We start from the raw sequence: 15,396 nt of genomic DNA on the forward strand, positions 1-15,396 counted from the left end.
TGCTGAATGTTAAATCAACACATGCCCGGGTCAAAATGACCCGAAAGCTTTCTGATTTCACATGTTTAGTCATGTCACTGTTGACTGGACCGGCGAGTGTTTCAGATTGTTTGGGCAGCATGAGGACGGGTCTGATCCTGCTGGCATGTGTGGGCTTTGCTCAGAGTCTGCTGAGGTAAGGACACGCTTCATCTTTATCAACTTTGCTTTATTTAGTGACAGCTGGCTGACTTTACCACACTTATTACACAAATGCTCATGAAATACTGATTTGTGTGCGTAGCTTTTTTTATTGTGAGAAGAAAGAGCAACTTAAAATGGGATTTAGTTTAAACTGCAGTTTCATGTTTAATTGAATGTGTTTCTTGCCATTTCTTTGTGATGGACTTAAATTTACTGCTGATTTCTGGGTGAAAATTTTCCACACCATTTTAGTTTTTTTCAGTGTGGTATAATACTTGTGTCTCATGACTTTAAACCGTATAAGTGCTGCTTGTCTTATTGCACACAGACTGCAGGAAGTAATATTCCTCCTGAATATCATGTTTTCTAGGATAAACGTAAACATTAAGTAATGTTGCCTCAAGTCATTTTATATTGATTTGAGATATAAAGAGAATAATTTGTGTACAATTTAAGATGTATCAAACGGAGTCAGAAAAATGAACTTAATTCAGAGAGAACTTTATTATTTTTGTGACACTGCTGGCATACACAGTTGTGCTCATAAGTTTACAAACCCCTTGCAGAATGTGCAAAATGTTAATAATTGGAATTTTCATGATCCCTCTTATTTTGTTTCATGTTATTTTTTTATTTAGTACTGTCCTGAATAAGCTATTTCACATAACAGATGTTTACATATAATCCACAAGACAAAATAATAACCCCATTCAAAAGTTTGCATCCCCTTGATCCACGACTGTTTTTAGATTTAGTGATAGTTGTTCACGAGTCCCTCGTTGGTCCTGAGCAGTTTAACTGCCTGCTGTTCTTCAGAAAAATCCTCCAGCTTCTGCATATTTCTTTTCTTCCATTTTTCTGTTTTCCAGCATCGTTTGCATTTTGCACATTCTGCAAGGCGTATGTAAACTTATGAGCACAAATTATATCTTAAGCAAAAACACATTTTTATTCAGAAAACAAAACTTAGTAATTTCACAACTCAGCTCAATGTTTCTTGATTTGAGTGTTTTGATATTTGTGCTGGAAAACAAGACAAAATGCTGAGGAAGAACATCATGGTTTGTAGTTAAGAGTGAGCAGTCATATCCAGCAAGGCTAGTCCAGTTTGCTCGCAGACCCCCATGCACAAGTGTCATGCTCCAGTCAGTTCAAGACACCAAGAAGCATGTACAAGTGGAGGTTGTCCCTGCAGTGCACAGCGAGTCAGGCTTTTTCAGCCAATATCTTCTTTTTCCAAAGAAGGATGGTGACCTCTGGGCCCTCCTCGATCTGAGACTGTTGAACTAAGCCCTCATGAAACGGCCGTTCAGAATGTTAACTCAATTAACTTTTTGTACTACAATACATAACTGAATACCATCTTGCGCCATCTTTTTTTGACAGTTGCTTAGTGATTTTTACATTTTCGACTATGGCGGTGTAACCGCTTCCTTTTGGTCACGTAGCCGTTCCATTCAGTGCTTAAAGTCCCTATTATGTCAGCATGCTGTGATCAATCAGACTCAGACTCAGACGTTATGTCCACGAACCGTTTGCTGAACGTCTGATATGACACAAAATTGGGAAGTTTCCAAGTGGTCATCTAACTGGTTGAATTCGACAAGATTTCCAGGAGATGTTTGTTGCATTCTTTAATGTTCCACCTGGAAACAAAGATGCTGTGTCACCACAGTCTTCAAAATACTGTCATACCTAGCAATGCTACATCCTCATTCAGATCAATAATATGAACTTCACAACTAAATTTCAGTTGCACTTATATGGCAAGATATAATAAACGATTTCGTATATATATATATATATATATATATATATATATATATATATATATATATATATATATATATATTAGGGATGTAACGATATAAAAATCTCACAACGCAATAATGTTGCGATATGAAATTCACAATACAATATTTATTGCAATATTTAAAAAAAAGACTTGAAGAATTGGAAAAAAAATGACATTTTGTACATTTTAAAGTTAAATTATTGTAATGCACTTTGAGAGTTCAAAATTAAGCGCTCCAAGCCATGTTCTTAACTGAGAAAACTTGACTGAATTGACCTGTAGCTGAACTCTAAAGAGGACTCGACCCTCTTTTTATTTGTGATCTACTGTCTCAGGATAAATTACACTCACACTGCTGTTTGAGGGAGCCAAACTAATTAGAATGTTATTATTATTCTATTAATTAAACCAATGACGGTAATAGCCATATTGTAAAATAACTGCACTGTAAAATAAATGAAAATGAATATTTCATGGGTATATCATTTTTGCTTTACAATACAGTAGGGAAATTTGGATTTTATTTTTTATTTTTATTTATTTGCATTTAAATTTAAATATATTTTAAGAAGTTTTTTTTTTTGCCTGGAAGACCTATGGTTTCATATCGTCATGTGACCACAATAATATCGAGACAGTTGTGCTATCGTGATACCACAATATTGATAAATAATTATTATTATTAAATGACCTATGTAATGGATTAAGGGTATAATAATTACATAATATAAATAATGATAATAAACAACAGCTAGACATTTGACTATGTAGTGCCCTTTAATTTGGAGCAAGAGAAACTGGCGGTGACTTTATTGTGACAGAGACGTGTCACTTTGGTCAAAGCTGATCAGCTTCAGTTTAAGATCTCTAAACTAGAACATAACCGGGTCATGGCGGGTCAGCCATGGAGCATACGTTACGGTGATGAACAGCGCTAAAGGCAAAGCCGCTTTCAAGTCACTGCTGCCGTTCTTTTCTCCAGAGAGATGATTCTAGTCTGGTACTAGATTTTTTGGAACCTGGAGTCTGTAGTTTCAACACTTTTGAAGTTCAGACTATGTTTGTTCCAGTTGTGCACACCGATCTCTGCTCCTCAGCCTCTTGGAATATCCGGGGTTTAGAATCATCTTGGGAAAAAATACTTGCTTTTATCCAGCAAGCACATATCCATCCTGAGTGCAGTACTAGACTCACCCCAGATGCAGGTCTGGCTGTCGCTGGAGCACTTGCTCTTGGACTCAATCAGAGCTTGGACTTTTTGTCCCAATAAAGTTTTTCAGGTTTTTCTTCCATCTTTCCGTTAGGTCTGCTTCATATGTAGCCACTCCAGTTGTATCTGAAAGTCTGTGTCCCACCCCATACTTGGTGCACAGGACCTCAGGGTGAACTACAGCTGCTTCAGGGCTCTGGCACCTTGGAAGGATTCACAATTGTACAAAAGTGTTCATAATGGATGCCTCCATTGCCAATTGGGGTGCACAGTGAAACAGCAGGCCAGCATTCAGCAGCTGATGGGATCCGAAGTTCTGCTGGCATATTAACTATCTAGAGATGATGGCAGTACACCTGGTGCTAAAAGCCATTCTTAAAGACCTTAGAGATCACCACGTTTTTGTCTGGTTTGACAACATGACAGTGGCTGCATATATAAACCACCAAGGAGGCCTGAGATTGCACCCTCTAAACAGACTGGCCAGACTCCGCCTCTTGTGGGCATAGGGCAACCTCCGATCACTGAGTGCATGTGCCGAGTAGCCTGAACCAGGATGTGAACGTGCTGTCCCAGAGTGGTATGTCTCCAGGAGAATGAAGACATCACCTCTAGATAGTTCAGATGATCTGGAGTGACTTCAGATGAGCAGTAGTGGACCACATTGCCTCAAAGGATCTACTTGGAGAAGGATGTGCTGACCCACAAATGGCTTAAGTGCTCCTGTATGCCTTTCCTCCAGTGACCCTGCTCCCACAGAGCCAGTCATGGTTCCCCAGGTTAGACCTGGATGTCCCCACACTGCATGCACAGTTCCTGTCTGCTTGAGGGATGGACTATGGTGCAACGAATTCCCCCAAAGTCTGCGACCTTTTTAGCTTCTGTTGGCAGGATCCCAGAACACATCTAGGCTGTTTCCTTTGCAGGTTGCCACCCTGCTTATGTTTTTCTTACACCAAACCCTGTCACAAGTAATAGCACTGTCAGTTCACCTCCTCATTAAGGTTCTCGGTCCGGGACTCCCATCCCTGGGCCAGGCTCACTTTGCCTGTTACCTTGGACAGTCCTATGCTTATAACACATTATTGTTACACAGACACAATTAAACTAGGCTTCAGTATTTTCAGAGAAAGGAATTTAGCCATAGCATCAGCTAATATGAGGCAATGTCTGCTTCCCGTCTATCTCAGACACTAAGGTTACGTTAGTAACTGAAGCATTTATTTTGAGATAAAACGTGCCTGACCACATTATCCTGCTTAATAAGGAAATATTAAAACAAAATGTACAATAAATCAAATCAATATTTAAAAACCTTAGACTCAAGAAAGATAGGTAATTAAACATTGTTCTGAGATGATCAATATAACACATCTCTAATCACCGTGAGAATATACATATAGGTTATTAGAATAACGTTTCTCCTGTTTCAGGGTACCATTAAGTCGTTTTCCCTCAGTTCGTAGTCAACTTCGAGCCGCTAACCAGCTGGATGAGTTCCTGCGTGAGCACCAACCAGATGTGTTCTCCCGGCGTTACGCCCAGTGTTACCCAGCCACACAACACTACCTTCGTATGGGTGGCAGATCCACAGAGAGACTCTACAACTTCATGGACGTGAGCCATTCTTTGTGTTGATCTACTGTTACACACTCCTTGTATGGTCTACACTTACTGTGAGGGTCATTCTCTCAAACAGCTGCCTTACTCCATTCCATCAGATCAAATGTTTGGTTACACTTTATTTAAAAACATTTTTTTCTTACATTTCACTGCTGGTTATACTCTGTATAATTGTGTATGTGACGCATAAAAATCTAGAATCTTGAATTTTAAGGTGTCTTTGTAACAGTACTGAGTAATATTAATCAATACATGCACTTACTATATGGTTAGAGTTAGGATAAGGGTTTGGCTTAAGGGTTACTTGCATGTAATTATGGATCATTTATTGTTATTAAAATAGTAAGTAAATGTGACAAGGAAAACTTAAAATAAAGTGTAACCAAATGTTTTAATTATATAATCATGCCATAAAGGGGTCATATGACGTTGTTAAAAGAATATTACTTTGTGTATTTGGTGTAATGCAATGTGTTTGTGGTTTAAGGGAAAAAAACCATTATTTTCCACATACTGTACATTACTGTTGTGCCTCTATGCTCCGCCTTTCTGAAACGCGCCAATTTTTACAAAGCTCATCTGAGAAGAGAGGCGTGCTCTGATTGGCCAGCTATCCAGTGTGTTGTGATTGGCCGAATACCTCAAGCGGGAGACGGAAATGTTACGCCCCTTTCTGTATTGTGATGCCGTGTCCCGACACAATAGCACAAAAACAATAAAACCCACTATAAACGAGGCATTTGTTGCATCCAGTGAGGACATAATTACTGATTATAATGACTTATACTGTCTTTTTAGTAAAACCTTACCATGTCTGCATTTGTGATCGCAGAAACGACAAACAACAAGAGCTACTCTACACTGCTCAAAACTTGCGTTTGATTCGTCAGTGGCAAATTCTTTAAATAAGAAAACCTACTTACAGGCTGAGAGTCAGAAGCGCCAGACTGTCCTAGCAAAGCTGGAATTGCCCCACTTTACAGAAACAGGCTTTGAGCACAGCTGGCATTGCAGGCTACTCTCCCAGCTTCAGGAAACAGTCCTCCGTAAAATGCGCTGCACACACTAACATTTGGGTTGAACTGTTCTGGAACAGTGTTGTAAATATAACTTAACCACTGATTTCTAGTTGTATCCTCTTTTGAAGCCCAAACAAAGTACTTTCACAACGAAACAGTGTCTCCACGGCATGGCGGCAGCAACAATACTACAGCCAGAATAATAGTGCCGCCGCTTTCTTTGCGTGTACATTTGGCCGGTGTTTTGCAAATCCTCCCACATCGTGACGTAGACATGTGGGGTGTGTTGAATGAGCCGTTTTAAGGGGGTGTGGTCAAGTCTTACATTTTATAAAGAATATCTCTTTGGTTTTGAGACTTTAGTCTTTGAGACTTCAGGGATCTTATCTATGCACATCAGCTTGTAACACTCCAAAGAGAAAGGACAACTTGAAATCGCATCATATGACCCCTTTAAGAATGGTAACAGGGTTGACCGCTTTACGGTTTAATAATCCCTGCAACACAAGTCATGAAAGATGCTGCTTGGAAAGGGAATTTAATGCTTTCTACAAATATCTTCATTATAATTATCAGTTGTTTAGGGTTAGGGTTAGTGTTTGGAAAACATGACACATCATTACATTAAGGTTAAGAATGAAACAGACATTAAAAATACCATGTTGTTGTGTGTTGTACAGGCACAGTTTTTTGGTCAGATCAGTCTGGGCAAACCAGAGCAGAATTTCACAGTGGTGTTTGATACAGGCTCCACTGATCTCTGGGTCCCATCATCTTACTGCGTGAGCCAAGCATGCGGTAACTAACACACATTCATCAACTGTCCTTACATGTATTTACACACTTTGAAGAGTGTGTGTCTGTATGAATTGACCTGGTTATTGTTTGTGCTGTTGGGTCATGGTGTTCCTCTCTTGGCACAGCGATGCACCACAAGTTCAAGGCCTTTGAATCGAGCACATACGTGCCTGACGGACGAGTTTTTGGCATCCATTATGGCTCGGGTCACCTACTGGGAGTGATGGCCAGAGAAGAATTTAAGGTATTTGATCACTGTGAGCCATCATATTAATGCTATAATATAAAAAAATCCTGTTTTTTGTGTGTGTTTGTCTGGGATCAGGTGGGCTCTGTGACGGTTCAGAGTCAGGTGTTTGGAGAGGCTGTATATGAGCCTGGTTTTGCCTTTGTCCTGGCTCAGTTTGATGGGATTCTGGGTCTGGGTTTCCCTCAGCTGGCAGAGGAGCTGGGCTCTCCTGTGTTTGACAGTATGATAGCGCAGGGCTTGCTGGATGAACCTGTCTTCTCCTTCTATCTCAAGTAAGAAACCACAACTACATCACATACAGATTAAGGCTGATGATACACAGGGCAACTTTTTTTGAGCAATGTTTTTTTTGGCACTTTCCCATTGAGAATGCTAACAAATTTCTATCTGGATACTTTAGATCAGTTGTGGGCCCTGTGTCTCACCTGGTTGCCTGCTGACGGCAATATTACTCAAAAAGTTGCCCAGTGTATCATCAGCCTAATTACACGTTGAAACTAGCAACAATTATACAAGTTATCACTCCATCTGACTGTAATGCTGGGGGCACAGAGAATGTAAAATTCTGTATGAGAATGTCTTAGTTTGTATTTTCCCTGAGTAGGGAACAAGATGTTGTATCTGTCGCTGGTGCTAAGAGAACACCTTTGTGGATTGTCTGAAGCCCATATAGAAACACACCAGTTCATTGGATGATGGCTTCAAAACACATCATATAAATAAAATTTACCAAATAAACAGAAAGAACCTGGGAAATCGGGAGCCAAATTATAGGACCTAAGAAAAGTATATGGAGAGATCCAGCCTGCTGCCATGAAAATGTCTTTCAAGGATGCACCAAAGCTTGAGAGGAGGCAATGGTTCTTGTTCAATGAGCCCAAATGCTAGAGGTGAAGTCAAACCTTATAAGTAGATTCAACTATATTCTTGAGCCAATGAGACATCCTATGCTTAGTGGCAGATAGACCTCTACTAAGGCCACTAAAGCACATAAACAGCAGTTCAGATTTACACCACTGGGTAGTGCGGTCACTGTAACCTTGTTAAACTTGAACAACAATGGCAATGGCCAGCACTGAAATGTTCTCATGTGGAATATAACATAATAGAAAACGTAATATTAATATGTAATATAAAGAAATAGTTTAATTTAGCTCAAAGGGAATCATTTATGATTTTATAGGGATTTGAACAGAATCAGTGTTACGGCGATTCACTGAACGAGCCGTATGACAAACTCTGCACTGGATATTAAAATACAAAATATAGTGAAAACACTATTTAATAGCACAGTAACGAAATCGACAGATTAAGACATAAAATCTTTTTTATATTGAAAAGAGAAGTTAATTTAGACAAACTAATCTAACACATGGACACAAGCATTCACATGCTGCAGAAAGAGAGAAAGTGAGGAAAGGATGAGTTTAAGAGAATGGAAATGTGAAATCCCAAGTTTACAGCAATATGTTCAATTGCATAGACCTGAACAACCATCAATCACTTATTTAACCCTCGCTTTGAGCTTATCAATGACACTAAAATTTATATTAAATGCACCAATTCAGTTAGAACCTGGAGGTGTTACTTGCTTGCTTTGCCTGTGTTAAGGGGTTTCCTTTGTGTCGTCGTTGCAGACGGGGTTCCCCGAAGTGTCTGATTGGTTGAGAGTTCAGTAGTAGTGAAGTGAGGTCTTGGGAAGCCGATGGAGTTGTGGCTGGTAGAAGTTTTGAGGCGGTCAGAGACTCCAGTTGAACTCGGAGACGAGGCGTGGCGGCAAAACTTAACTGAATACACGAAACTCACAACAGAAAATAAAATAAATGAAAGTAAAAGAATAAAAGGATGTAACGAGACTAGAGCCCTGCACGGGCCTAAAATTGAGGCCCTAGCCCGGCCCGTGTCCGACAGCTCATCAGAATTACTGGCCCGAGTCCAACCCGAGCACGTCTCTTTTTTCCCCCCTTCTAAAACAGTTTATACAAAACTGAACTATTTTAATAGCTGAAACAGTAGTGTGTAATGGCAAAATGATTATATTTCATTGTTTTTTTATTAAGTTAATTTAGAGAAACGTTTGGAGCATTTTTGTTCGTTAAATAGCCGATAAGTTTTAGTTTTTTAAAGTAACGACCAAGCGGCCAGCGGCATGAGCTGATCATAGCCTATGTTTGATCAATTTATCCTTCTCATATCATCATGACTTGCCTAAAATAACATCTATAGATATACTAAAACAGTTCAAATATAACAATGTTTAAACGTTAAACCTGTGCTATAATAATAATGTGCGCTAGCCTATATCTGAGTCTGTGCGGCCAGTGGAAGCTAAAGCGCTCTGCAGGACATGGAGGCACCAGACCAAACACTTCAGTGGGATTGAATTAAAATAGCCTACACCGTCTTTTAAAAAAAAAAAAAAAAATTTTTTTTTTTTTTTTTTTTTTTGATAAAGGTAAGAGTAATACATCATTGGGACCTGTAAAGGGTCTACTTGTATTTGTGTGCACTCACAATACCAACAAAAGGTAGTTCTTTTATAAAACAAAGAAAACAAACCTGATGTGCTTTCTGCCGTCTCGTCTTGAACAGGAGCGCTTCATAAAAATGAACTGAAGCTGAGCGAATACATGCCTCACAGACATGATACATATATCTATAGAAAGCTTTAAATTATCACTTAACCAAATAAAACAATCGAAAACAAAAACTCTTTTATTATAATCTTAATCATAATCAATAAAGATGCATTTCTCTCTAAAGGCGCGTCTAATGAGGAGACGGTGAGTCAGGATCAGCAACTTCATCCTTGCGACACGGACTCAGAAAACATTAGTTTATTAGTAAATAATTCAAATATCTCCTTAATATTTCCTGCAGACACATTCATGGTTATGTTTGCTGGGGTTTTTCAGCAAGCTTTAGTCTATTGTGTGCATTTGAACACAGAACTCTTCAGCTGCTGCTGCTGCGGGACACTAAACACCATCCAGCTGCTCTCAGTCGCGGCACGGTCTCTGTTGTTTCCACCAGCGCGGCGATTTTATTCATCTCTAATCGATAGATGTCTACAATATGAAAATAAGGAGAAACACAAAACAGGCCCGCGTCTGAACTATGACGTGGAAATTGGCCCGAAGCCCGGCCCTAGAGGCGTAAAAAAAAGTCGGGGCCCATCGGGCCCGGGCCGAAATGCAGGGCTCTAAACGAGACTAGGTTGGTTTTCTTCTCATTATGGTAGCAGCTGGCACGTGGGCCAGAGCACGCTCAAAGAGCAGCGACAAAAGAGAAGAAGAGGAGAAGGGAGAGGACCAAGAGAGCATTTTAAGAAGAAGAGAGAGTTTGATGGTGTCCTGAGTTTTCAAACTTGGCTTCTGGACACATCCCCTCTGGTGTCTTGACCAATTAGATAGGCTATTATCTTAGCTAGGGGTGTTCCTTCCATCATAAATCAGCTTGTTATCAGTCACATGGTCCACATTTTACAGGCCCTTGCAAAGTATACTTTTGAACATGATTTCTATAACAAGACTATGATGCATTTGACACAGAATTGATTGGAAGAAACATTTAAAGCATGATTTTTCACACTCATACATACCAAACACGCATATGAATCCTTCAGCTATTCAATAATGATTAAAAAGACATGCATAATATTTGATTAAAACATGATAATCTAATGTGTGGGTTACAAACATAATATAATGTTATTTCTATGCAGAGAAATAACTCATAGGTCCTTTTAAGATGATTCTTAGTGCATATGAACAGATTGTCTCCAGTGTGTGGTTCTATGGATACTAAGAGGCATGTTCTGTGACGACCAGAGAGAGGTTAAAAGGTCTCCTAAGGAATTCAAGTCTTTGTCTTGTATGGGGGAAGACCTGCCCAAGAGAGTCTGTAGCTCGTGATTTTATATCACAGGTTTACATGTGACCATCAGTCTTGATCACTTGCAATAAATCTGACAGTTTCCTTCCTGAATTGGAATTATCAATAAGTGTTGTTTTGTCTCAAGGTTGTAAGCTGTTCTGTGAAAGAGGCTTGCTGGTTAGTTTGCTTGCTTCAGAGTAGTTGTAGCTAGGAATCTGATTTACGACGTCCTGTTTCCTGAAGGCCTCTCTGTGGGATTCCAGCTCCTCATGTTTCAATGTTCTGATCACATCTTGAATTTGTCTGATTCAGTCTCTGATATCCTACAGGAGTAATGGGTGAGAGGAATGATGAAGGATGCTTGCTCACAGGAAGAGAATGCTTTTATTTGAACCGATCCATGGAAAGACAACCTGCATCATGCATGAATTCCACCAAGAAACATGGTCTGCTGCTGTAGTAATAAAACACCATTCTTGGATTTGAGATTGATACTTACCCAGCAAATCCAAGACTAACGATTATATTGAGGTGCTCCATAATCAGCTGCTCTGACTGTACTATTATGAGCCGGTTTTAAAAATGGATGCCTTGAAGCCTCAAAGGTGCCAAAGCTGCATACATGCATTGTCTGAATATGCTTTGAGCAAAATCAAAACACAAGGCTTGATATCGGTATGTTTTGCCCTGAAAACAAAAACTTTGTAACTGGAATTTTCCTTCTTACTATCTGAATAATGAAAATATGCATCCAATACCGGCGCTCCCTATACGCAGAGTACGCCGTTTGCATAGGGCACCGACACACAACATTATTTTTTGTTTTATATTATATTAACATATACATGATTTTTATATATGTACATACAGTTGTGCTCATATTACATACCCCTTGTAGAATATGCAAATATGTTGCTAATTTTAACTAAAAAAGGGAGATCATGAAAATTGCATGTTATTTTTATTTAGTACTGTCCTGAATAAGCTATTCCACATAACAGATGTTTATATACTCCACAAGACAAAATAATAACTGAATTCATAAAAAATGACCCCGTTCAAAAGTTTACGCACCCTTGAATCTTAATACTGTGAGTTGTTTTCTGATGATCCACGACTGTCTTTCTGTGTTGTGATAGTTGTTCATGAGTCCCTTGGTCCTGAGCAGTTCATCTGTCTGCTGTTCTTCAGAAAAATCCCCCAGCTCCTGCATATTCTTTGGTTTTCCAGCATCTTCTGCATATTTGAACCCTTTCCAACAGTGGCTGTATGATTTTGAGATCCATCTTATCACACTGAGGGCAACTGAGGGACTCATACACTGCTATTACAAAAGGTGCAAACACTGCTCAAGAAGGCCACACAAAGCATTAAGAGCCAGAGGGTGTAAACGTTTGAACAGGATATGTACATTTTTCTTATTTTGTTTAAAGATCATATTTTTTTCATTTGTTTTCACCTTCTATAATAGTTATGTATGAGTACCCCTATTGCCCTCAGTGTGAAAAGATGGATCTCAAAGTCATACAGTCACTTTTGGAAAGGGCTCAAATATGCAGAAAATGTTGATAAAAATGTGACGTCCACGTTTTTGTTGAAGAAATTATAGAGGCTATCACAACCCTTACAAAAATTAACCATGGTTTTATTGTAGTAAAACTGCTTAATTTTCTTTTGCATGATTTCTGAATGCTTGAGACAATAAAATCAATCAGACAACTGTATTAATAAAATAATAGCCATAGGAGGTAACTGTATACAGCTACCATTGTAATTAATAAATAACACAATTTAATTACAATTTATTTACTTTTATATTTTATTAAAGTTCTATTTTGACCCCTATAGTAGGTGTACTATCATAATATTTGAGGGAGGGGGCACAACTAGGGTGACCAGACGTCCCGAAAAATTCGGGACAGTCCCGAAATCTAAGCTGCTGTCCCGAATCCCGCTCTAATTGTCCCGAAAATTATACTGAAGCAAAATCTTAAATAGTTGTCTGATAAAACATAAAAAACTGTCCGTGGAGTGAGGTTGAGTCATCCTGCAGCCTGGCAACCAGCCCCCGCCGGCTGCTCATTGGCTGCAGCATCTTGTTTTTTTTTTTTTTTGGTTCATTAACTTCAGTTTGAAGTATAAAAATAGCCTAACGTTACTTCTATATTATATAAAATTATATGTATATGTAGGCTACTTATATTAATAAAAACATGATTGGTTCAGTCACTTTCGTTTGAAATTCATTATCTTTATTATTCATTATTCATTACCCCCCCCCGTCCCGAATTTCAACCAATCTCATCTGGTCACCCTAGGCACAACAGTACAATCCTGCTCAGGGCACCCATTTGGCCAGCAGCGGCACTATATGCATCCCAAACTGGATTCATCCCACTATATCTTTTAAAGAATTCCCTGCAGCAGAAACAGGATCTCTTGGGTACCAACTGTCACGGAGAACAGGGACAGTAAAATTGAACAACATGATCATGATTTATTGTCTAAATTACCCTAAATTTGATCTTCCGATCATCTCTTGAATATGTGTGCATGTGATTTATAGAATGAACGTTCGAACAGAAAACGTGCACACGCGTCTCTTTCAGATATGCAATCTATGAATCACAAATGATGTTGAACTTGCACGCAACTGAATGGTTTCAGCGCTCTGCCTTGTAAACGACTCCTTTTTAATGTGATTAACATAACATCATAATTTAGAACAGCTTACATTTCCAAAAACCTGCAGCTCGAACAAGAAAAAGTGCTCAGACCCTGACGTGATGCTAAGCACTTTTCCACGTCAAAGACCGTTTTTACAAATATTTACAATTTAACACTTTATTTTTGACACTTGGATTTAACACTTTATAAATGAGGCCCCTACTTTTATTTGTGACAGACAAACCTCAACCTTGAAGCAGGAAAATGAATGTTCATTTGACTCATGTCCTCATAACTATTACAGGAACAATGTTTCTGGCTTTGGAGGGGAGCTGCTGTTTGGAGGTGTGGATGAAACCCGGTTTGTTTCTCCCATCAACTGGGTTCCAGTCACTCAGAAGGGCTACTGGCAGATCAGATTAGATGCGTGAGCGAGTTCACTTCCATAAAACACTCATTTGACACAACAAACACAACACACTCATCTCTGGGATTGTCTGTGTCTAGTGTGAAGGTTCAGGGAGCTCTGAGTTTCTGCTATCGTAGTACTCCAGGCTGTCAAGCTATAGTGGACACAGGAACTTCTCTCATCGGCGGCCCAGCCAGAGACGTCCTGCTCCTCCAGCAGTTTATTGGAGCAACACCCACCGCTGTTGGAGAGGTGATTATGAGACCCTGTTTTATGTAACAGCCAATACTTTTTAATACATGGTAATCAGTAGCTGCAAAATTCATTATGGATTGACCTCTAGAGATCAGCCTTCTGATTAATCAAAGAGAAGAGACACTACAACCTCAGCTGTATGTTTGCTTGTGGGTTTCAGTATCTTGTAGACTGTGTCAGGATCAGCAGTCTTCCCATTGTGACCTTCCTGATCAATAATGTGGAGTATTCTCTCACTGGAGAACAATATATCCGGAGGGTGAGAACAACACAATAACAGATTGATTTATCCTGCTGCAGGACATTATATGCTTTGGAGTAATGAAACATTGTATTTTTTTTCTCGCTAATCTATAGCGGCCCAAAGAACAATTCATAGGAAAGTTATTGAATCTGGCGCACAGATAAAAGACAGTTTGAACATTTACCACAGCGTATTTGGGGTCTCCCTCTAGTGCCACCATCAGCTCAGACTTAAAGCCTAGAAATATTCCAAATATCGTCCTGATTCCTGAGCTAATGCTGGATTCGTTGGATGCAGATTTGCTAATGGCTTTTACCAACTTTACTACTTTATATTCTGTAAATCAAAATGCAATCATATAACATGTTCCCAGTTCGACGGTTGCGTCTCTGCTGTAATTTCTGCTCGCAGCTTTGTTTCTCAGATAGAATTGCTGCTGTCTTACGGTCACATGTTCAAACAGTATCTCATTTTCTACAGTCTGATGATCCCTATGGTTTCCTCTGTAGGAGGTGCTGAACAATAAGGAGATCTGCTTCAGTGGCTTTCAGTCCATGGACATCCCGTTTCCAGCTGGACCCGTCTGGATTCTAGGAGATGTTTTCCTCTCTCAGTTTTACAGCATCTATGACAGAGGTCATGATCGAGTGGGATTGGCTCATCTGTCAGGAAGGTCACAGATCTCTGTATAGATCTCATCTCATCTCTGAATGTGCTGCTGGATGCAGAAGAACCTAATGAGTGTTTGACATCCTCTATTAAAGCATTACACTTCATCATTTACTGTCTTGGCTCTGCTGTAATGAACACAAATTATTATCAGACTGAACACTGAGATGTTCTTATGTGACTGAGCTCAGATGACAGATAGAGAAAGCTGACAGTATTCTCCACAATACTTACAGGCCGATCTCGAATCTCCCTTTTCTGTCAAAGATACTAGAAAAGGTAGTATCATCACAACTATGTTCCTTCTTAAAGAAAAAAGGTATCTGTGAGGATTTCCAGTCAGGATTTAGACCGTATCATAGTACTGAGACTGCTCTCATTAGAGTTACAAACAACCT

At 39.4% G+C, this 15,396-nt stretch overlaps 1 protein-coding gene across 1 annotated transcript; it reads left to right on the forward strand.

Annotated features, from left to right (window-relative positions):
• Positions 1–119: 119 nt before the first annotated feature.
• nots (nothepsin) lies at positions 120–15,021 on the forward strand (the record flags this gene model as incomplete). The annotated part of the gene is made up of 9 exons (XM_079403684.1): positions 120–175; positions 4,622–4,805; positions 6,511–6,628; positions 6,754–6,872; positions 6,954–7,150; positions 13,726–13,848; positions 13,929–14,082; positions 14,246–14,344; positions 14,839–15,021. The coding sequence occupies 9 exons, from the start codon at positions 120–122 to the stop codon at positions 15,019–15,021; spliced, it is 1,233 nt and encodes a 410-aa protein (XP_079259810.1).
• Between the last annotated feature and the right edge of the window lie 375 nt (positions 15,022–15,396).

This window comes from Barbus barbus (genome assembly GCF_936440315.1).
Source record: "Barbus barbus genome assembly, chromosome: 42".
Taxonomy (NCBI): Eukaryota; Metazoa; Chordata; class Actinopteri; order Cypriniformes; family Cyprinidae; genus Barbus; species Barbus barbus.